General features: G+C 48.5%; 1 protein-coding gene across 4 annotated transcripts in view; it reads right to left on the bottom strand.

Annotated features, from left to right (window-relative positions):
• Positions 1 to 15,105: 15,105 nt before the first annotated feature.
• The window catches only part of EML1 (EMAP like 1), a 189,301-nt gene continuing 182,294 nt past the window's right edge, over positions 15,106 to 22,112 (bottom strand). For all 4 annotated transcript variants that reach the window (XM_077910576.1, XM_077910577.1, XM_077910578.1 and 1 more), the window contains 5 exons: positions 20,438 to 20,535; positions 20,267 to 20,354; positions 18,697 to 18,792; positions 17,208 to 17,338; positions 15,106 to 16,654 (listed from right to left, as the gene is read on the bottom strand). In XM_077910576.1, coding sequence (XP_077766702.1) covers positions 16,529 to 16,654; positions 17,208 to 17,338; positions 18,697 to 18,792; positions 20,267 to 20,354; positions 20,438 to 20,535 — 539 coding nt within the window. In that variant the 3' untranslated portion in view covers positions 15,106 to 16,528. The remainder of the gene's footprint in view (positions 16,655 to 17,207; positions 17,339 to 18,696; positions 18,793 to 20,266; positions 20,355 to 20,437; positions 20,536 to 22,112) is intronic.

Genomic DNA, 22,112 nt, shown 5'->3' with positions numbered 1-22,112 from the left:
GCCACACCTTAGGGATGCCCAACCTCCCTGGGCCTTCCCAGCCCGGGAGATCAGGTCCCAGCTTGCCGTGGTGTCCACTGTCATCCCTGGGGAAGAAACTCCCTGGCCACTCCTCCCTGTCAGCTCTCTCACACCTGCTTAGAGATCCTGACAGCCAGGCCTTTGTAGGGCCAGGAGGCCTGGGCCTCTGAGCACACATTTTAGGGGACTTGGGAAATTTGAAGGCTTCGATCTCCTTACATGACGTTCTCCCAAGCTGAGTGGTCAGCAAGTGGCATGGCCAATGGAGGGAATGATAGAGAGTCAAAAAGATCTTGCATGGGATCCCTGGGTGGCGCAGAGGTTTGACACCTGCCTTTGGCCCAGGGCGGGATCCTGGAGACCCGGGATAGTATCCCACGTCGGGGTCCCGGTGCATGGAGCCTGCTTCTCCCTCTGCCTATGTCTCTGCCTCATTCTCTCTCTCTCTCTGTGTGACTATCATAAAAAAAAAAAATCTTGCATGAAAGCAATATAGGAACATAAAGTAATTCTTGGGAATAAGCATTATTATTTCAAAATTGGAAAAAATTAATTAGAGGTAGTGAAAAACAGAAAAGACATTAATCTAAAACTAAGGTTGGCACACTTTTCCTGCAAAGGGCCAGATAATAAATATTTTTGGCTTTTTGTAGGTCATTCAGTCTTTGTCATAACTACTCTATGAGGCCATTGTAGTTTAAAGGGAGCCATAGACAATCCACAAATGAATAGATGTGACTGTGTTGCAATAAAATTTTATTTACAGAAACAGGTGGCAGGCTGGAGTGGGCCTGCAGGCCATAGTTTGATGACTCAGGCCCTAGAAGATCAAATGAAAAAAATTACTTCACAAGCAGACAGAGTACAAAAGAAAGAAATGAAAATTATCACTGATAAAATGAAACACTTAAATGACAGATTCAAGAGATCTAACTTCCCAATAGTAAGAATTCCAAAAGGAATGGAAGGAGGAAAAGTCATAATTGAGGACACAATCGAGTTTTTAGGTCAAAAGAGCTCATCAGAAGACTGGCTGCTTTTTCTAAGATCAGGAACAACACAAGATTATCTACCCTCTCCACTGCTTTTCAATATTGTCCTGAAAATAATTAGGCAAGGGGGGCAGGGGAAGCATTCCATTGAGAAGGAAGAAGTAAAACTATCTCTTTTTGCAGATGGCATGGTACTGTGTACAGCAAATCTTAAGGAATCCACTAAAAAATTATTAAAACCAAAAACAGTTCAGTAAGGTTGTAGGATGCAAGATCAATATCCAAAGCAATTGCATTTCTATACACTTGCTATGAACAATTTGAAAATCAAATTAAGAAAACAAGTCTACTTACAATAACATCAAAAACTAAAAGATTTAGGAATAAATTTGATAAAAGAAGTGTAAGATGTGCACTGAAGACTACAAAATGTCACTGAAAGAAATGAAAGAAGACCTAAATAAATGGAAAGACATCCCATATTCATGGATTGGAAGACTTAGTATTATGAAGATGGCAATAGTCCCCAAATTGATCTACAGGCTCAGTGTAGTCCCTGTCAAAATCCCCCTTTTTCCAGAAATTAGCAAGCTGATTCTAAAATTCATTTGTACATGCAAAAGACCTAGAACAGCTAAAACAATCTTAAAGAAAAACAAAGTTGGAGGATTCATATTACCTGATTTCCAAAGTTACTGCAAAGCTATAATTAGCAAGTATGGTACTGGCTTATGGATATAGGTAGATATAGGTATAGATATAGATATGGATATAGATAGATATCGATTGATGGAGTCAAGTTGAGAGTTCAGAAATGAACCCTTACATTTATTTGCAGTTAATTTTTAACAAGAGTGCTAAGATAATTCAGTGGAGGAAAGGGGAGTCTTCAGTAAATGGTTCTGAACAGCTAGAAATCCACAGACAAAAGAATGAAGTTGGATATTTCACGTCATATGGAACAATTACCTTAAAATGACTCATAGTCCTAAATGGAAGAGGCAAAACTATAAAACCCTTAGAAGAAAACATATGTGTAAATCTTTATAACTTTATAACTATCATAACTACATGTGATACCAAAAAAGTACAAGCAACCAAAAAAAAAAAAAAAAACAACTAGATACATTGGATTTTATCAACATTAAAAACTTTTGCTGGGATCCCTGGGTGGCGCAGCGGTTTAGCACCTGCCTTTGGCCCAGGGCGCGATCCTGGAGACCCGGGATCGAATCCCACGTCGGGCTCCCGGTGCATGGAGCCTGCTTCTCCCTCTGCCTGTGTCTCTGCCTCTCTCTCTCTCTCTGTGTGTGTGTGACTATCATAAATAAATAAAAATTTAAAAAAAAAAATAAATAAATAAAATCTTTAAAAAAAAAAAAAAACTTTTGCTACAGATGATACTATCGAAGTGAAAAGACAACCCACAGAATGGGAGAAAAACCCTGCAATGAGATACCATTTCACTTTCACTAGGATGCCTATAAATAAAAAGTTATCATAATAAAGGAAAATTTAAAAAGGAAAATAAAGTTGGCGATAGGGAGAAATTGGAAGCCTCATACGTTCTAGTGGGATTGTAAAATGGTGCAACCACTTTGGAAACAGATTGGCAATTCTTTATTCACCAACAGAGTTACAACATAACCTGGTTAAGTTTGTGTTGTAACCACTCCTAGGTATATGCCCCAGAGAAATGAAAGCATACATCCACATAGTAACTTGTACACAAATGTTCATAGCAGCATTCATAATAACCAAAAAGTGGAAACAACCCAGCTGTCCATCAACAACTGATGAACAGATAAACTAGATGTGGTCTATCCATACAATGGTATTTTTTTGGCAATAAAAAGCAACACAGTACTGATTCATGCTACAACATTGATAAATCTTATAAATATGATGCTAAGGGAAAGAAACGAGTCACAAAAGGCCACATATCATATGATTCCATTTATAGGAAATGTCCAGAAAAGGTAAATCCTCAGAGGCAGAAGGTAATTAGCAGTTGCGGGGGGGGGGGGGTACATATAGGAAATAATGACCTGTTATGAACTGGACTGTGTTCCCCCAATGTTGAAGCCCTATCCCCCAGCACCTCAGAATGTATTTGGAGATAGGATCTTTAAAAAGATAATTAGGTTAGGGATCCCTGGGTGGCGCAGCGGTTTAGTGCCTGCCTTTGGCCCAGGGCACGATCCTGGAGACCTAGGATCGAATCCCACATCGGGCTCCCGGTGCATGGAGCCTGCTTCTCCCTCTGCCTGTGTCTCTGCCCCTCTCTCTCTCTCTCTCTCTCTCTCTCTCTGTGTGTGACTATCATAAAAAAAAAAAAAAAAAAAAAGGTAATTAGGTTAAAACGAGGCCTTTAGTGTGGGCCCTAATGTCCTTTTAAGGAAAGGAGATTAGGCCCCACAGAGAAACACCAGGAACAGAAAAAAGGTGATGTGAGGACACCTCAAGAAGGTGGCCATTTGCAAGCCACAGGGAAAGGCCTCAGTGGAAATCAACCCTGTTGGCAGGTGGATCACAGACTTCCAGCCCCCAGAACTGTGGGGGGATAAGTGTCTGTTGTTTAGCCCCCAGCCTGTGATGCTTTGCTGTGGCAGCCCTAGGAGATGAATACACTGCCAGGGAGTATGGGGTTTCTTTTTGGGGTGATGAAAATATTCTAAAATTACATAGTGGTGATGGTTGCAAGGCTCCTGGAATATACTAAAACCCACTGAATAGCATTCCTTAAGTGGGTGAATTGCATGGAATGTGAATTACATCTCAATAAAGCTGTTTGAAAAAAGAGAGCTCACCAGGTGTTTGGGAGGATTAGTGTAGAAAGATACACATTTAGACACAAACTGGTAGAAATGCCTGTTTTTCTCTCCCACGCGGATGAGATCCTTAGCCAGAAAGGATTTTAGGCCTGCAATTCCCTTTTCTCAGAAATCTGCAAACTTCTAGTTTCAAATTGCAGATAAGCAGCCAAATAACCAGTCTGAGTCTCTCTTTACATGATGTATTAGCTTCCTATCGCTGCCACACAGATGACCAAACCTTGCTGGCTTCAAACAAAACACACGCGTTCTCTTCTAGTTCTGGAGGTTGGAAGTCTGACACGGGTCTCACTGGACTGAAACAGTAGGTGCCCGAAGGGCTGTGCGCCAGGGGAGAATCTGTTCCTTGTCTTTTCCAGCTTCTAGAGGCTTCCTGCATTTCTTGGCTCAGGGCTCCTCAGGAAGGGTCATCTACAAAGCCAGCGGCAAGTACGAATCAAGTATGGGCCAAGGCTTTCTGGCTCTGCGCTCACATCTCCCTCACCTCCTCTTTTCCCTCTCAGGCCTCTCCTTAGGGACCCTTGTGATTATATTGGGCACACCTGGATGATCCATGGTAATCTCCCTATTTTAAAGCCACCTGATTAGCAACCTTAAATTCTACCTTAAAAAAAAAAAAAAAAGAAATTCTACCTGTAACTTTAAATCCCCTTGGCCATGGAACCTACATATTCACAGGTTCCAGAGATTAGGACCGGACATTTCAGGGTGGTGTGGGTGGTGGTGTGCATTCCACACACAGGCCATCTGTTTTTCCTCCCAGAAGCTGAAAGAAGTTTCTCATTGTCTTTGGAGTTTGGAAATTCCACCAGAATCCAGGGACACCTCGAAATAACCATTAAAAATTAATAAAAATTTAGTTTGGAAATGTAAAAATACTCTTCTAGATAACTTTCAGCTGAAAGAAGAAATCAGAATGAAAACTACAAATTAATAAGAAATTAATGAAAATGAGAAAACGTCATAGCAACACCTATGGAATACAGCAGGAGCATACCTTACAGATTTTTATTATACAACAGAGAGTATACATGCATGAAGCATTCTGCTTAAAACACAGCAAAATAAATTTGAAAAATTATGAGGAGGGACTAATCAAGATGAAAGCTGAAAGTAATGAATTAGAAACACAAATACTGGGATGACCGGGTTGTTCAGTGGTTGAGCGTCTACCTTCAGCTCAGGCCATGATCCCAGGGTCCTGGGATCGAGTCCCCCATCAGGCTCCCTGTTGTGAGTCTGCTTCTCCCTCTGCCTATGTCTCTGCCTCTCTCTGTCTGTCATGAATAAATAAGTAAAATCTTGAAAAAAAAAAAGAAAGAAACACAAATACTGAGAAATGAAAGTAAAATCCACTTCTTCAAGAGGAAAGGAAATGGAAAATCCGTGAAGACTAAGAAGTAAAAGACAGAAAAACAGAAGTACAAAACACTAGGAGTGGAAAGGGACTTACAATCGTGGGGCAAACAAGAATAAAATAATTGCATCGCTTTGCAGTGTATATAACTGTTGGGCCATTAATATACACCTGGCATTAATATAAAGTTGGATGTCAGCTATACTTCTATGAGAAAATAATTACAAGAGAATATTATTGCAGTCTTGTTTCAATACATTTGAGGATCTGTACAAAATGGATGATTTTCTTAAGAAAGGTGGTCACTGGAGAACCTAGCTGGGACTGGACCCTGAAACCACACAGTGGCTGGAGCACCCAGAAGGTGAGCTCTGGGGGACACCAGCCATCTCTGGGACCTCCTCGGAGGACATTCTGCACTGTGATTGTGAACAGCCGCAGAGCGGTTCCCAGCAAGGCAGCACGTGGAGAGTCACCCCGGATGGGGCTAGGCCCAGGCAGGTGGACCTTGCTGTGTACCTGCTCACTGTGTGGCCCTCCTGGACGTGGGTGTCCTACAGGGCTGGATTCTGGATGGTGACTTTGGACCCCCATGAGGCAGCTGGAGGTGGTGGGGGTGGGGTGGGGAAGAAAGGAGAGGTGGATGGGGTGGGGGTGTGGACATCCGAGGAGTGTTTCTGGTCACCTCCACACTCTGCTTCAGCCAAAGCAGGGGCATTCCTAACCATGTCATAGAGGAGGTTTTCCTGTAAGATTTCATCTGAAGAAAGCTGTTGCTGCCCAAAGTTTGAAAACCAGCTGATTCCCACACCCCTGGGCTGTTTTCAGCTCTTTTTCTCTCTTTCCCACCATCCACTTGCTTTGATAACCGTCTGGCCTCTTAGAATTGTAAAGATGCTCATCATTTAGTCCCCAAACGGAGATGAGTATGAGTGTGTGTGTGTGTGTGCACGTGCATGTGTTTTTGTTCTTTAAAAAAACCCTCTTCTTCATTCGGAACATAATTTAAACTTGCTTTTTTACCGAATGGCCAAGAACTAGGCTAGCGCGCAGGGCCTGATGGGCGCCCAGGCGGGTGGCTGGTTTCCGCTTGCACGCCTGACTTTCTCCTCTCAGAAGGACGAGGTTTACAGCCTATAGGTAAAAATAGCTTTGTGCGACTTTTGCCAGAAAGACATTTAGAAACAGAGGATTCATTTGCTAAAAAAGAAAAAGCCTCCCAAATTGCTACCATAATTTTGGAACTCACTCTTGCAAAACGTATCCGGGGTCTAGAGATGATTTTGCCCTCAAATGCAGTAATTGCATCCTGAGACTTTTGCCCCGAAGAAGCAAATCTAACTAAAAGGAAAGCTCAGTAGATAAGCTGTTCTCCGCAGTGTCATTTGCAATAGTAAGCCACTGGAAGCAGGAAAAGATACTCAGGGTTAAGGGCAAAGGTTTAGGAATCTAATACAAGTCCACATGCTCCCCCTCACTGCCCATAGCTCCATCCATTTGCGCATCCACCTAACACTGGCTGGTAACCTGTCCCCTACCAGGCACTGTGCTAAGAAAAGTGAGGAGACATGAAGCAGAGCATTTATGCCTTGGGGAGCTTACAACATAAGGGCTACAGGCAGTAAACTCCACTTACAACTCAATGGGATAAGGGGAAGACCCATGGACAGATGGGAACCCAGGTCAGGCACTCTGGGAAGGCTTCCTGGAAGAAGTGACTTGTGAGCTGAGTTACAAATGTTACAGTGGTTGGGAGGAAAAATGGGGGGGAGGAGCTTGGGGGCAGGGAGCTGTGTCAGGACTGGTTGGCACTTTGGGGACAGAGGGGAGCTCAGCCATGGAAGTAGAGGGAGATGGTGTTGTAGAGGAAACGGGAAACCAGGAAACAGGCCCTGTTTGGGGAACTTTTCCTAAGAGCCATTGAAGGTTAAGCAAGAGAGTGATGCCTTTGGAAGACTCACCCTGACTGCCATGTGGCTGCAGGTGGCCCAACAGTGATGCCACCGGCCCGGGCAGAACAGTGCAGGTGGGAAGGGATGGGGACATGGGGAAATGGCTCCCAGAGTCTTGGAGAGGGAGGCAGAGTGGTGCAGTGTTTGGGTATGAACTCTGAAACCGGACTGCATGGGTTCAAATCCCGACTTACTTGCTGTGTAGCCCTCAGCAAGCTAACTAACTATGTTTCAGTTTCCTCATTGTGGAAGGAGGATCCCCGTGACAGGTTGTTGGGAGTACTACAGGGGTCACCACATGTGGGGGCGCACCCAGCGGTGACTGGCACGGGGTAAGAGATGCTTCTGGAAGTTGGTGCTGGGGCCCGGGCAGTGAGAGGGGTCTGGAGGGCTGCATGCATTGTGGCTTGGGCTATTGAGAGGTTGGAGTACAGGGTTTAGGGAAAGAAGTGGATGAATTGGAGCATGAGATCAAGGCACTCGTGAGTGAGTGGATGGATAGACAGGTAAAGCTAAGGAAGTTGAGTCCGACATGTGGATCTGGGCCTTATCAGCGTTGGAGAGGGGGCTGATCCTGGGAGTTGATGGGGTGCCCGCAGAGAAGGGGTCCTGGCGGAACCTGCAGCATCAGGAGTGGAGCACAGGCCAGGGAGGATGTTTTTTCGGGGGAGAGGTTCAAGCCTGTGTAAAAGGAGGAGGGAGGCTGCGGAGGGCACACCCGGGACAGATGCCCTCAGTAAGGGTGGCCCTGTTTTTCTTGTCTTCATCACCATCATGAGTGTGGGAGGGCTGGACAGTCCCAGCGGCCTGTTTACACAACCGATGGGAATTATTTATGACAAGTCTATAATGACATTGGAAAAATGCTTATAAAGGTGCAAGAGGAAAGCAACATAAAGCGTTGTATATGCACTATTGTATATGCCCTAGGGAAACACATCCGGAAACGTACGCATAGGAAAAAATACGTGAAGGAAATGTGCTAGGAACCAGTAGTGCTACTTCTGGGTGGTGGGGATATGGCAGGGCGTCCTGAATTTGCTATAGGAAGTATGTCTTACCATGTAAAAATAACAGTACACTTCATTTTATAAAAGGAAACAAATTAGGGCTGCGACGTACTGTTCCTGCCAAGGTCACAGCGACCCTGGGCAAATCCCCATATAACAAAGGCTTTGGATTCTATGGCTACGGAAAAGGCAGCTGGCTGAACAAAATAGTGTTTCTTCCCCAACGTGTGCTCCCAGGGACTCTCCCTTGCAGAGAGCCTCCCCCAAAGGCCACAAGGCTTAGGTCCTCACTCTACCACTTGACTCTCTGCTCTTTACTGAGTGCTCAGGCTCAAGTAGCCTCCATCACCTCTGACCTCTCCTGGCCGACCTCCACCTGTCTTGCTCCATGAGAGCAAGAACTGTGGTATCATGTGGTATCCCTGGTCCTAGGATGGTCCCTGGCTCAGAGTAGGGGATGGTGCTCACTGGATGGATGGATGGATGGATGGATGGATGGATGGATGGGTGGATGGGAGGAGGTGGGTGGATGGACATAATGGCCCCTCTGGATAATGTATTAACTCTGAGAAGATCCACATTAAAAATTCCAACCCAGGATCTCTTAACGCCTTGTGGAATCAAATTTCAGGGAATACATTTTCGGAAATACTCCCAGAACATGACCCCCTAGTTCCCCTAGAGTTCCACCATTGCATAAGATGTTCAATCTCTGCTACGGATTCAGCCAGAGTACCTCCAGGGAGGTCAAAGTGTCCTGCTGCTGGGCTGCTCTCTTGGATATTTATTTGTTTATAGGCTCCACGCCCAGTGCAGAGCCCAGTGCAGGGCTTGAACTCATGACCTGTGTTGAAACCAAGAGTCAGATGCTTAATGGACTGAGCCACCCAGGAGCCCCAGCTTCTTGGACTGGGGCTGTGATCTCCCCATCTGGCTGTCCTGCACACACTGGGTCCTCTCCATGCACTGCTCCTGGCTGATGCCTGAGCCTGGGGGCTGTCTCAGTCTAGGAAGAAGGTGCAGGAGCGAGCATGCCAGACCAAGGGAAAAGCCTTTCCTGCACTATCTGAATTTCTGAAAATCCTTTCACATCACCCTGATGCCATAGACCTGCAATGATTGAAGGCAGAACAGGGCAACTTCAGGTGCCTATGAGGCCAGGAGCACAGGGGTGTTGTCTGGCTTCTCCGGTGGTTTGTTGCAGATGCAGACAATGAGCTGAAACTGTGGTTTCTAAACCTGCCACCCATGTGAGAATCAGAGTAAAAGAAACCAAAGTAAACCAGATGAAAATAAGAACACTGCAGTCTCACGGGCACACGTGGTGAGGGCAGGCAACACACTGGGGGGAATATCCCAGCCACCTCTTTTTGGCAGTCATTGCTCTGAGGGCCCTGGGGATAACATAAAAGACGTAGAAGCCCATTTGGGCAAAAGAATCTCAGACATGCCACAGACAGCATGACGTCAGCCTCGCCATGGCAGGGAGTCTGGCAATTTCCTAGATCAGACCTGGTAAGGAGAGAGAAATTACCCCCAAATACTATGAGCGGATTCTTTTCCAGTATATCTCATTTTGCCCCTCCTGTTGTCATGGCAACTCCCTGAATAAAAGGAGCAAGAGTCGGGGCACCTGGGTGGCTCAGTTGGTTAAGCATCTGCCTTCAGCTCAGGTCATAAACTCAGGGTCCTGGGATCAAGCCCCCCATCAGGCTCACTGCTCAGCAGAGACTGCTTCTCCCTCTCCCGCTCCACCTGCTGATGCTCTCTCATTAATTAATTAATTAAATCTTAAAAAAAAAAAAAGGAACAGGAGTTCTTTCTCTCTTGCTCCCTTGTCCAGGAGGCTTGTTCCATTGCTACCGGGTGTTCATCATTGGGCCCTGGCGGTCTCCGTCTGCTGACAGCATATACCAGCAAGGCTGCATGTTCTAGAAGGAGGTGACGCAGAGCCCAAAGAAACTGGCCCTGAACTCCAGTATCAGAGCGAAGCCCCTCTGCATTGTCACCTGCCACCATTCAGAATCTGGCCTTACAGCCCATCCTGGCAGAAACTGCGAGAAGAGGAGGGAATGGAGAATCGTTTGGCATCTGGGTTCCCTTTCACGTCTTTGTTATATTAAGCTTCTGCATGACTAACCTTCTCCCACAGTGTTTCCCAAGATGGTTTGCCATGGAACATTGATTCCGGCCAATAATCAACATCGTGGGAGCACAAGTGGCCAATGCTCAAGATTGGGAAATGCCAGTGTGAGCAGGCTTCTTTATTATAGAATTCGCGATGCGTCAAGGAGGCAACCTGCGGCTCGGGTCTCTACCTACAACACACCATATATAGCGTGGGGGCACTTTCTAAAGTCATTCGGAGACCCTGGAGGAGCAGCTTCTCGAAAGGCGCTCTGCAGAGTGTCAGTCTGAGGACGCCGGTGCCGGCACGAGCGAAGCCCAGGAGACCTGGAACGTTCACCCTTAGTTCAGCAGCCTTGGGCAAGCGCCCCTGTCTTTCTAGCCCTGTCTCTTCAACATCAAAGAGGGGCGAGTGAGCCCACCTCCCAGATCCCACCCGTGTGGATGACTTTTGGCCGGGTGGCAGGGACTCTACTGGTGCCACAGCCCAGGGTAGAGACTGGGCAGAGGAGCTGAGCATGTGCGCCCTAGAAAACCAGGCAGGGATGCCAAGCGCTTGCTCATATGCACAAAGAAGGTTCTGGCGGTAGCGGTGGGTGTCACCAGATGTTGAACCGACATTTCAGTCCAGGAACCAGGATTCAAAGGATGTGACCATCGAAGGTCCTTCTAGACCACAGGGAGAATTTACCAAGGATGTTCCCAAGAGACCTCTTAGCCTCCGTCATCCATGTTATGGGTATAAAATCGGTCTGGAATTAGAATGTATTTATTTATTTACTCATTTTAAAAAAAGGTTTTATTTATTCATGAGAGACACAGAGAGAGAGGCAGAGACACAGGCAGAGGGAGAAGCAGGCTCCCTGCAGGGAGCCCGACGTGGGACTCGATCTAGGACCTAGGATCATGCCCTGGGCTGAAGGTAGACGCTTAACCACTGAGCCACCCAGGCACCCTTGGAATCAGAATTTAAAGAAAGCATTCGCAGGAGAGATTTCTTTGGGGCAAAGCTGAGCTGTTGATTCCAGCCCCTGTCACTGAAGAGGGAGGGGTGGGGTTGTTTCCCTCTGACCCCAAGCCTCTGGGGTCCTGCATGTGAACCCGCATGTCCCCTGTGGTTTGTGGGTTGATGGTTGAAAATCTAAAGGCAGGAGGTGGCTCTCATCCAGATGCCCAGAGAAGGCTGTGAGAGGTGTCAGGGCGTGGAGGCACAGAGGTTTCTTCTGACTGTGCTGTAGGGAGCCTGGGGCGGGGGGCGGTCATCTGGGATCCTGCTTACAGGGCCTCCTGGAGGGGTGGGGGGACTCCAGCAGAAAGAGGACCGGTGATGGACTCCTCTGCACTCAGGGGCTGCAGGGGAGGGGGCAGCCACCTCATAGAACAGCCTTACCCAGAAGGAGAGGACAGAGGGTGAAACCATCTGCAATGTTGGGGCTCCCTCCATGAAGCTCTGAATGCTCCCCAGGGCAGGTCGCTTGAAACACCTGCCCCATCCAGCAAGTGGAAGTCCGTCTGAGTCATGGAAGCATTTTCCAGGCCTCACACTCCCAGCCCATCCACTGAGGTCAGAACCCGGTTATTCACGCCAGGGGAGGAGAAGCCTGCTCGGTTTCCCGCCACCAGGTGGTGCACCTGCAGCCAGCGGAGCCCGGGGGGAGGGGTCAGGTCTAAATCCCGAGTTGAGGATTACCTTTTCAGCCTTCATCTCACAGGTGCTAGGCACCTACTTTGCCCTATGCCCAAATAACCAAATGTGTTGCTAACTCATTCACATTCTGAGCTCAGGAGAAATCTGTGCTCACAGGCCCCCAACCTCACCCCTCCCTTAGGCTTCCTGAGTACAGGTGCTCATGTGACCAAAGATAGCAGGTGTGTGAGCCATCCCCCCCACCCCACCCCCCATCCCCGCCACTCTCCCAGGTTCCGGCCTCTGGGTGGTAGGTGTTTGTGTGCCATTCTTACGGAGTCACTAGGGAGTGGAGGAGCCAAGTTGGAACAGCTGGGACCCTCGAGCAGCGGGTTCTGGCTCCCCGTGAACAAGGCTCCTCCCTCGAAGCCCAGTGGAGGTTTCTGAGCTGCTACCTGGGCCTGGTCTAGTCTCTCACCTGCCAGCCAAAGTGGGAAGGATCCAGGCTGGGAGACCCAGAAGGGGGGTATCCCCAGGGGGCGAGAGGCAGGGTGTGGGGAGGGGCAGGGCGCAAATGGGCAGGGAGCTGGGGGGTCAGAGTGGGATCTGGAGAAGGGTCCTGAGCTAAGCCTTAGGTGTGTGCTTGAGTCCAGGGAGGGCCGTATGTCCTGAGCTGTGCAGGTTGTAAGGCATCCCCACGTGCCTGGCATTGAGACACGGCTGGTTTGATAACTTGGGAACTCTGAATGTAGACTGGGTGCCAGACCACAAGGACTCACTGTTCAGTTGGTCAGCTGTGATAGTGGTTACATAAAATACACTGTTTTCAGGGGGAGCAGCAGACTGGTGAATGCCATGGTGGCTTGGACTTGCTTGGAAAACACTCCAGTCCTCTCTGTCTCCAAAATCAGGGGAGACAGAAGAAATTAGATTCTCTGAATGCCAATAATTTTTGAAGCTCGGTGAAAGGCTCTACTTTTATATATGTTTGAAATTTCCCATAAAGTTAAAAAAAAAAGCAAAACCATAGTGAATCAGTTTCTACCTCACAATAAGTACTCGTTGCTCATTTGTTTTCACCAAAAAGCTACCTCCCCAGTTGTGCCGTTAGACAGTCCCCCTTTGTGGAGGCCAGAGGCACTCACACATTTCTTCCATGTGCTCTTCTAGAAGCCTCAAAGATCACATGATGACAGTCTGTTCCCAGATCACAGAAAAAAATGATTAATGGGTGGAATGTGTAACTTTTGGGCAGTGGAAGTAGTCACTCAAAAAAGTTGGGGGGTTAGAGGCGCCTGGGTGGTTCAGATGGTTAAGTGTCTGAGTCTTGATTTTGGCTCAGGTCATGATCTCAGGGCGGGGAGATTGAGCCCCGGGTCAGGCTCTGCACTGGAGTCTGCTTAAGATTCTCTCTGCCTGCCCTCCCCACCACTGCATTCCCTCTAAAATAAAGTTGGGGGATTGGGAAGATGCCTGTGTGGGCTCTTGAGTGAACCCTCTCCTGAATTTCCTCCTACCTTGCCTGTGTCTGGTGCTCCGCTGTCTGCCCTGGGATTCTGAGTGCCCCTGGCTGGGTCAGACCCCACTCCTCGCCTGGCTGGACCAGCTCCCTGCAACCTCAGCCACATCCCCAGTGTGAGACATGGAGGTCTTCTGTGGAGAGGCCTGCAGTGGCACCTGCTGCTGGATTTCTGTTCTGAGCCTGCCAGCCAAATGCCTACTTCTGCACTTGCACTTGGATGTCATGGAGGCCCCTCACCTCACTTCATCCTGTCCCAGGCATCTTCCGCTTTCAAACTTGCAATGCTCTGCATCCGAGCCAACAGCATGGCCCTCTGACCAGAGAGCAGTCAGGGGTCCGAGCCTCACCCACTGCCCAAATGCAATCCTTCACTTGCTGACATGCTCCCGAAACTTCTCTCAGGCCATCCCTTGGCTTTTCTGCTTCCATGGCATGTAGCCTGGTCCATGCTGTCAGCACCTCATGGAGATTACGGCCCCTCAGCCTCATGGGCAATGGCCCCACAGCTGTCACTCTCCACAGCCCAGCTGAGCTGATGTGGCCAAGGGCTGTTGGGAGGAAGAGGCCTGGCAGCTGCCCCTGCTTCCGGGCCTCTTGTCCCAGCAGAGTCTTGGATCTTGGAAGGTCTCGGCCTTGTTAGCCTAAGAGGTGACAGTGGTGGTACCTGGCCATTGCTACCTCTGTCGATGAGTGAGCGAGTGAGTATAAGTATGCCTGCAAGGTGAATATGGGGCTGTTAAAAGAATACCATTTAAAATGTAGATGAATACGGGGCACCTGGGTGGCTCAGTCAGCTAAGCGTCCGACTCTTGATTTTAGCTCAGGTCATGATCTCAGGGTTGTGAGATAGAGCCTCACGACGGGCTCCGTGTTGGGCATGGAGCCTGCATGAGATTCTCTCTCTCCTTTTCCCTCTGCCCCTCCTCTACTCAAAGAAACAAATAAATAAAGACAAATATGAAGATAAAATAGTTTATATAAATATCCTTTTCCCATTATGAGCCTGTTAAAGAGTAGAAGTATATAGAAATAAAAGATCTTACAACTTAAAGATCAGTTAATGGGTCCCTTTCCCCCTCCTTGATCTAGTGATTCCCTTATCAGTGTAAAAATAATTGTTTTTGCCAGTATTACATAACCAAGTAAAAGAACAGCTTGGTATGATAAGTAAGCTGAAGTTTTAAAAAGTTTTTTAATTTGGTTTTTAAAGAATCTCTACAATCAACATGGGGCTCGAACTCACAGCCCCAAGATCAAGAGTTGCATGCTCCTCCAATTGCGCCAGCTAGGCGCCCTTAAACTGAATTCCTTTTTTTTTTTTTTAAGATTTATTTATTTATTTTAGAGAGAGAGCACGAGTGGGAGGGGCAGGGGGAGAGGGAGAGAGAATCCCAAGCAGACTCTGCGCTGAGCACATGCAGACCCTAATGTGGGGCTCAATCCCACGACCCTCAAGACCACAACCCTGAGACCACAATCCAAGCCGAAACCAAGAGTCGGAAGTCCAACCGACTGTGCCACCCAGGCGCCCCTAAGCTGAATTCTTTATAGTCATCGAATCTGATGGCGCTTACACACTGTATGCAAGCTAGAGTTCTATGTGCCAGTGACCCAGGTGAGAAAAAAAAATATGTATATGAAACAATATAGTGTGAATCATATCTAATTTTAAATATTTTAATTTATATATTTTCATGATTATAGGTCAATAAGAAATCCTTTTCAGATTTAATTTCATTATAGAATATATTTGATAAGGATACATACAAACAGATTCATCTTTAATACACGTTGTCTACTGGTGCCCTGCACTTACGCAGCAGGCTGGAGATGTGATAACCATGCTTCCAAATGTTGTGCTTAATCAGCCGCTCTCAACAACCAGCGCTGTGGAGTTCAGATAATTCCATTCATTTACTTGCCTAGAACAAGTAGAAATCTTAGTATTTGTTTTTAAGTCTGTTTATTACTCTTCTATTTTAAAATCTGAGATACATTCCCCAATGTAAACAATAGATTTTCAATCTGTCACACAATCAAAATGGATAAGGCCTTCCTGACAAATGTACGCCACCTCTGTTTTACCCATCAGAACGCAACCTTACTTGGTAGTGTGGTGAGCCAGCCATGCACAAAAGACAGGAAAAGAAGCTGCCCTTAGTACCTGGTGGAGCCTTCCAGACTTCTCCCCGCTGCAGGTTTATTGTACACTTAGGAGATAACCGTGTCCACTTGGTCTACTTGGTCTTAAGATACAAATATACAATGTCCATAAGCATAAAATAGTAAAGCCTAGCCTTACGTATTTGTGATGAATTTCTACAATCCTATACAAGTACAATACCAGATCATGCCAATTCATATACAGAAGAAGGTGGCTGGATGTCTCCGCCACTCTCCGGGGCACGTGAGCGCGGGACAGAGGGTGTGAAGCGGCTGCCTGCATTTGGTTAGGCAGACAGTGTCACTGAATCTCTGCACTGCCTGCATACCCTGCTGAAATATTTAAGTTAATCTGGAGTACAATCTGCTTAACACGAGAAGAATACAACCCCTTAGAGAATGTAACCAAGTGAGGTCACATTTGCATTTCCTGATTCAGCTGTGCAAATCAGTCATCCATCCTCTTCTCCATCGATTCATCCTTGTAGGACCAATTAATCAATAGCCATCCAAATTCAGTACCTCATTATTCTCATAAATATTTGACTTGGCGAGCTAGGTGGGGAAATAGGAAAGCCTATGTACAACATATGAAAAGGCATTCTGTGACCATTTTTGAAGGGTTCGTAGAAAAGTTACGAGGGATATACCAGCCATTTCTGTTGGTGTCACCACAATGTAAACCCTGGCATATTTTTTTTTATATTAAATGTGCACTGTTTTATATACTGTACAACAAGGGAGAACCGTGAACCGCTGATCCGGTGTGACGCTCACTGATTCGCTATGCTAAGGTAACTGGTAGAGGGAGTGGTTTTCCTGAGGTTTGTCAGAACTTCTCAAACAGAACAGAAATCACAGTGGTGGAGCGTAGCACGAGTCTGCGCCTGCCCCTGTTCTGCTCCCCGCGGCTCTTGCTGGGACTAAATGACCCGCCACTGCATGATGCTCGTGTCCTTGCCGCCCGTGGAGATGAGGTGGCTGTCGCCGCAGAGGAAATTGACATTGGTGACGTGACTGCTGTGCCCGCTGTATACGTGGCTAGGAGCCTGGGGAAGAATGACAGAGAGACAGCTTAATGCAGAGCGCGCTGCGTGGAGTCGGAAAGCGCTGGAACCCTGCGCTCCTTCCTCTCCCTTCACTCTGCAGCTCTCACCTGCACACCTGCCTTGTTGCACAGGTTCAGGAGGGATACGTAAAAAGACAACACAGAGGCCCTCCCTGTACACCTGGCCTGGTGGGGGGACAGAAGCGGGCAGGTGACTGCATCGGGCTGTACCAGGCATGGGGCCACCCAAAGGAGGGACTGACTGGGTACCACCAGTTGAGGGTGAAGGACGAGGAAGGGTGTTCTAGGCACGGGTGTTGGCTCAGCTCAGCAGGGCTGGAGCGAGGGGGCCTGGTGGGGGCAGAGAAGCCAGCTGGAAGGGCTCTGTGGGTGGGAGTTCTCCCCCGGGAGCGCCAGCACAGCGGGACTGCAGGGTCACGTCTGCAGGTATGACCAGCAGGTTCACACACGGCGCCCTTCCAGACAATCCGCAGATGGCCAGGGCAGGCCACAGCACATGCCCCCGAGAGCAGGGTTCGTGAAGGAGACCTTACCCGGAACTGGGAGCAAGGGTAAGAGAAGAGGTGCACTTTGCCGAAGTCGTCGCCAGTGGAAAGGAGTTTTCTCTCGTGGGCCCGACAGACCGCGTTGATGTCGGTTCCGTCCGAGCCTTCGGGCCACACTCCTGAAAGGCAGACCACAGACAGCACTGAAACCCTGGAAACACGGGGACTGCCACTGAGCTTTCACGGAGCTCTGATTGCCCCAAGGCCCTGGCTTTCGAAGCCGGGGACAGAAAAGCATCCAGCCTGCCTGTGACCGTCTCACGCCAGGGCACTCCCAGGTGACCCTCCAAGGTGCGGTCTGTTCCACCACATGGGAGAGGTCCGGTGGGCTTTCCGGGCTCCCACATCTTTTGGGGATCCTTTCTTTCTTGACTCTACAGCAGAGAAACCCTGGCATTGGACACAATGCCTTTCCTTTATCCCCAAGGCATCTGTGGGGAAGCTGACTAGTCCTCGGCCGACGGTTTCCTAACTTTTCTTTTTTGGGGGGTAACTCTTTATATATGAGAGTCTCTCCAAAGGACTGTTTAACCCTGTGTGTGCCTTTGAGGTGTTTTTTATTTTTTAAAGATTTTATTTATAAATGGGAGAGAGAAAGTGGGGAGGCGCGAATAGCAGAGGGAGAGGGACAAGTACTCTGTGCTGAGCACAGAGACTGATGTAGGGGCTTAACCCCAGGGCCCTGAGATCATGACCTGAGCCAAAGCCAAGAGTCACCCAGGGACCCTTCAGGTGTTTCTTGGTATCAGTTCTTTGTGGCTGCTGCTTGCCTGATGGCATCCGGCAGGTGTGTTGTCTGCTTGCCGTGGGCCTGGAGCCTGGTTTGGGGTGGAGGGCAGTGTCTCCTGATCATTGTTTTGGGAAACCTTTTTGGTCCAATAACATCAGATATGAGACATCAGTTTCTCAACAGGCATATCTAGAGTACATCTAGGGGTACCTAGCATTTATACCAGAAAATGATAAAATGCCAGCTCTGCAGAGATTTGTGAAATTCTGAGCACCTTATTGATTCATGGCCTTACATAAAGAGATTATAAATACTGTCTTTTCTATTCTACTGAACTGTGGTCATTTATTTTACACCATTTATAAATATATTCTAATCTCAACTTCAAAGGAAGTGAAGAATTTAAAGAACCAAAAAAAAATATAATGACTCTAACAAATGATAAGTAGATTGATTGAGTGCCATCTGGCCCGTCTCTCTAGAAAGTCTGGCACAACCTCCTATGAGAAGATTCTAGAGAATTAGCTCAAGGCTCATTTCATACAGTAGAAAAGGGTGAAAACCTATGTCTCTGGTTTTTGCCTGGCCCTTCCCCTGGGGGCTGCAGGGTGCATGTCCTTGTAGGGTCAGCGGCAGCGGAGCAGTTGGACAAAACTGGTGGCCATGAGAATTCATAAGTATTAGTGAAATGTTCTAAGAGTAGATACATGTTATGTCTGAACTGAACAAAAGCTACAGAAAACTTACCAAAGACATGGAACCCCAAAGTGCAAGTGTTTGTAGCCCATTCAATGTCTCTCGTGGTTTCCACACTTACAACTTGCTTACAAGCTGAGGGAACCCCTGGGAAAAGCAAATCAGAGTCTGGTGACGGCTGAGCCAAAGGCCCCGCCCCTCCCCGACAAGGCTGGCCCTCGGAGCCTGGCTCCGGCAGATCCAGAGCCCTTCCAGAGCCCTTCGGAGTGGGGCCCCTTTCCACTTCCCAGCCCCGCGGGAGCCCTGCCCACGGCTACACCTGTGCCAGAGCCCGGGGCCTCTGCGGGCACCACCTGCCATTTCCCTCTCTGGGTCTGTATCCCTGCAGTCTGGATTCTCTTTCCTTTGACCTTCCATGGGTCCCTCCCCCTGCCCCCCACAGAACCCTTGACCCGCTGTGCCCCCTGTTGTCAGGCTCCCCAGCTGTGCCTCCAAACACACACCCCCCTTCGGCCCCGAGTCAGGAGTGGGAGCTTACGGAAACCAGTCATGCCCAGGTGATTTGTTTGTTCCCCAAATGAGCTCTCACTCATAGAGCATGAGACCGTGTCTGAGAAGATTCTAGACCCATGCCCTATTTCTGAACTCTGCTCCCCTGCTCTGGCCCGTGTCAGCCAGGACCTCGGAGAGGTCAGGAAGGGAAGACATGAGCCACCTGGTACATTCTATTCCTCTCCTTCCTCCACTGCCAACAGCTCTACCTACCCAGGCTCCTCAGCCAGTGGCTGGCTGCCTCCCTACCCACTGGCTCTTGATGCCCACGGCCTCGTATCTGAGCCCAGATTCCCTGTTTACAAAGGGGATAAGCCTGGAAGAGCTGTGGATCATGAGATAAAATGTAAGTACACTTTTGGTACACGACAGGTGCTTGGCACACGTTTGAGGAGCCAGGGCATGGTGTGCTGTGGCCTTACATCCTCAGTGGCCTCAAGTCCTGCCTGGACACAGACCCTGCCAGAAGGGGTGGGAAAGAAGGAGGAGGAGGGGTCCCAGGGGCTGCTGGCCCCCCAGGCAGGAAGACTTCACTGTGTCGGCCTGCTTGGGATGACGCCTTCTCAAGGGTCCCCACTCTCTTCTGCCACATTTGTGTCCCTCTCCCTAGGATTTGGCATTCTCCTCCTTGGAGCCTTGCATCTTCTGCCCCATAGGGACCCATGTCAACCCGAGACCCCAGTATCTTGGTGGCGTGAAGGATCTTAGAGGTGGCCCTGCCCAACTCCCCTGTTTTTTTTTTTTTTTTAAGATTTTATTTATTTATTCATGAGAGACACAGAGAGAGGCAGAGACACAGGCAGAGGGAGAAGCAGGCTCCTCACAGGGAGCCTGATCTAGGACTCTCTCCTGGGACCCCGGGATCACAGCCAAAGACAGACACTCAAGCACTAAGCCACTCAGGCATCCCCCAAATCCTCTGTTTTATAGAAAAGAAGACTGAAGCCAGGAGGTCATGGTACATGCCCATGCGGTAGGGGAAGTGGGGTTTTGCAGGAGACCCCATTTTGGTCTCAGAGTGACCATTCTATGTGATCCGAACCCACACAAGTCCTGGGGTGCTACTTACAGTAAAGGATTTCATAGTCTCCAGAATTTGACACGAGGAATTGTGAGTTCACAGACCAGTCCAGGTGAGTGATGAAGCTGGAATGACCCTGGGAGAGAAGAGCAGGAGACGTGTCACTCGCTGACACGTGGTGACCACACACATCCCCGCGGAAACGGGAAGAGCGCCTACCGAGCACTTGCCAACACGCGCGTACTTCCTCCCGTTGTCGCTGACTCCATAGATGTAGATGCAGTTGTCATGGGAGCCGATTGCTAGGAAGGTCCCATCTGCAGAAATATGCAGATGACATTTGTTTTAAAAATAAACGCTTATCAATGACAAGGGATAATGTTAGTGACATCACAGATTTGGGAAAAACAGCCAGATCAGTGACTTAATTCAAAGAGAACATTTTGCTTTTTAGGGAGTCCTCTACCACTCCCAAAGCTGTTCTTTTGAAGGTCTGCTCCTGGCCAGCTCTCTCCCCCATTGAACTCCGTCCCTCTGCTCCCACGGAAGGACTGTGACTCATTCCCTTGGTGGCCGAGGCCCTCCAGGATGGGCCACCTTGCTCCTCACTGCGCACCTGGCTCTCACGTCTCCGTGCACACACCATCCTCCCTCCCACCCCTTGGCCTGCCCAGAAGGCCCTTCCCACCTCACTTCCAATAGGCCATCAGTTACCATTTTCAGCTGGGTTTCTGGCCTCAGGAAAGCCTAGGAAATGGGGTGTCGGTGCTTGTGTAGAAACACAGGGAAGGAGCTCAATGTAACATAAAGGCAGAGCCAGCCCCTGCAGCTGGCAGATGAACTTGCCAAGTGTGAAGGCAAAGCGGGGAGATCCAGGATACACTGGGAAGGAAACGAGGCAGGAGAGAATAATCCAGAGAAGGTCAGACTTTCCTGAGGCCAGGAAGGTGGAGGGCAGGCAGCCTGAGAGGCAGGAATGGAACACCGCGTGGCAGGCTCTCTGCACCCCGGCTCGGGGCTGTGGATGCATCTCTGCTCACACTGAGCATCAGGTCCTCTATCCACAAAGCATGGCAAATGGTGCCCTTTCATAGCAAGTCAGAGGAGTCCCTGGACAGCATGTGTAAAGGTCCTGGTGGCCACTGGCCATCCTAAGTCTTCAATAAAGGTTCTCCCCAAACCACTTTCATCAGATTTTCCTCTCCCAACGTAGTGTGTCCTACAGGAAACAGCATGGCCTGACACCATCAGGAAATGGTGTTCCAGGAAGTCCTCTCCTGGACCAGATCAAAATACGGGTGTTGGGAAGACCACGTCAGCCTGTCCCGTGCGGGAATCCTGATGGAATGGGAATCCTGATGGGATAGGGTAAAGAGGCCAAGGACAGCAGAGGCCTGGAGGAGACCATCTGTTGCTGATGGTTCTCAAGAAGGCTGGAGAGCTGCATGGGAAGCCGTCTACCCTTGATTCCTCCAACTGACCAGGCCCTGACAATAATGATGATAAACACTAAATGCTAACAAGAATTACTAGCGAATTGTAACAGCCCACTTTTATGAAATGTCTACCACGTGCCAGTACCATCCTAGGCTCTTCCTGTGTTCATGTACTTAATCCTCGTAAACCCTGCAGACAGGTAGATATTATGCCCATTTTTTCAGGAGCAGAAACTAAGGCATGAATGGTAAAGTAACTTGCCCAAGGCCACACAGGTTTATATAAGCTGGGATTTGAACCCCAGGCAGTCTGACTCCAGTGCCTGGAGCATTTCATTGCTAAATAATCTGTTGAATGGCTATACCACATTATGCTTGTCCATCCATCTATTGATGGACACTCGGGTTGCTTCCACAGCCTAGCTACTGTGAATAATAATGCTACGAACATGGTATAC

This window comes from Canis aureus, chromosome 9 (genome assembly GCF_053574225.1).
Source record: "Canis aureus isolate CA01 chromosome 9, VMU_Caureus_v.1.0, whole genome shotgun sequence".
Lineage (NCBI taxonomy): Eukaryota > Metazoa > Chordata > Mammalia > Carnivora > Canidae > Canis > Canis aureus.
The sequence above is the reverse complement of the archived record's forward strand: the minus strand, read 5'-3'. Positions and strand labels throughout refer to the sequence as shown.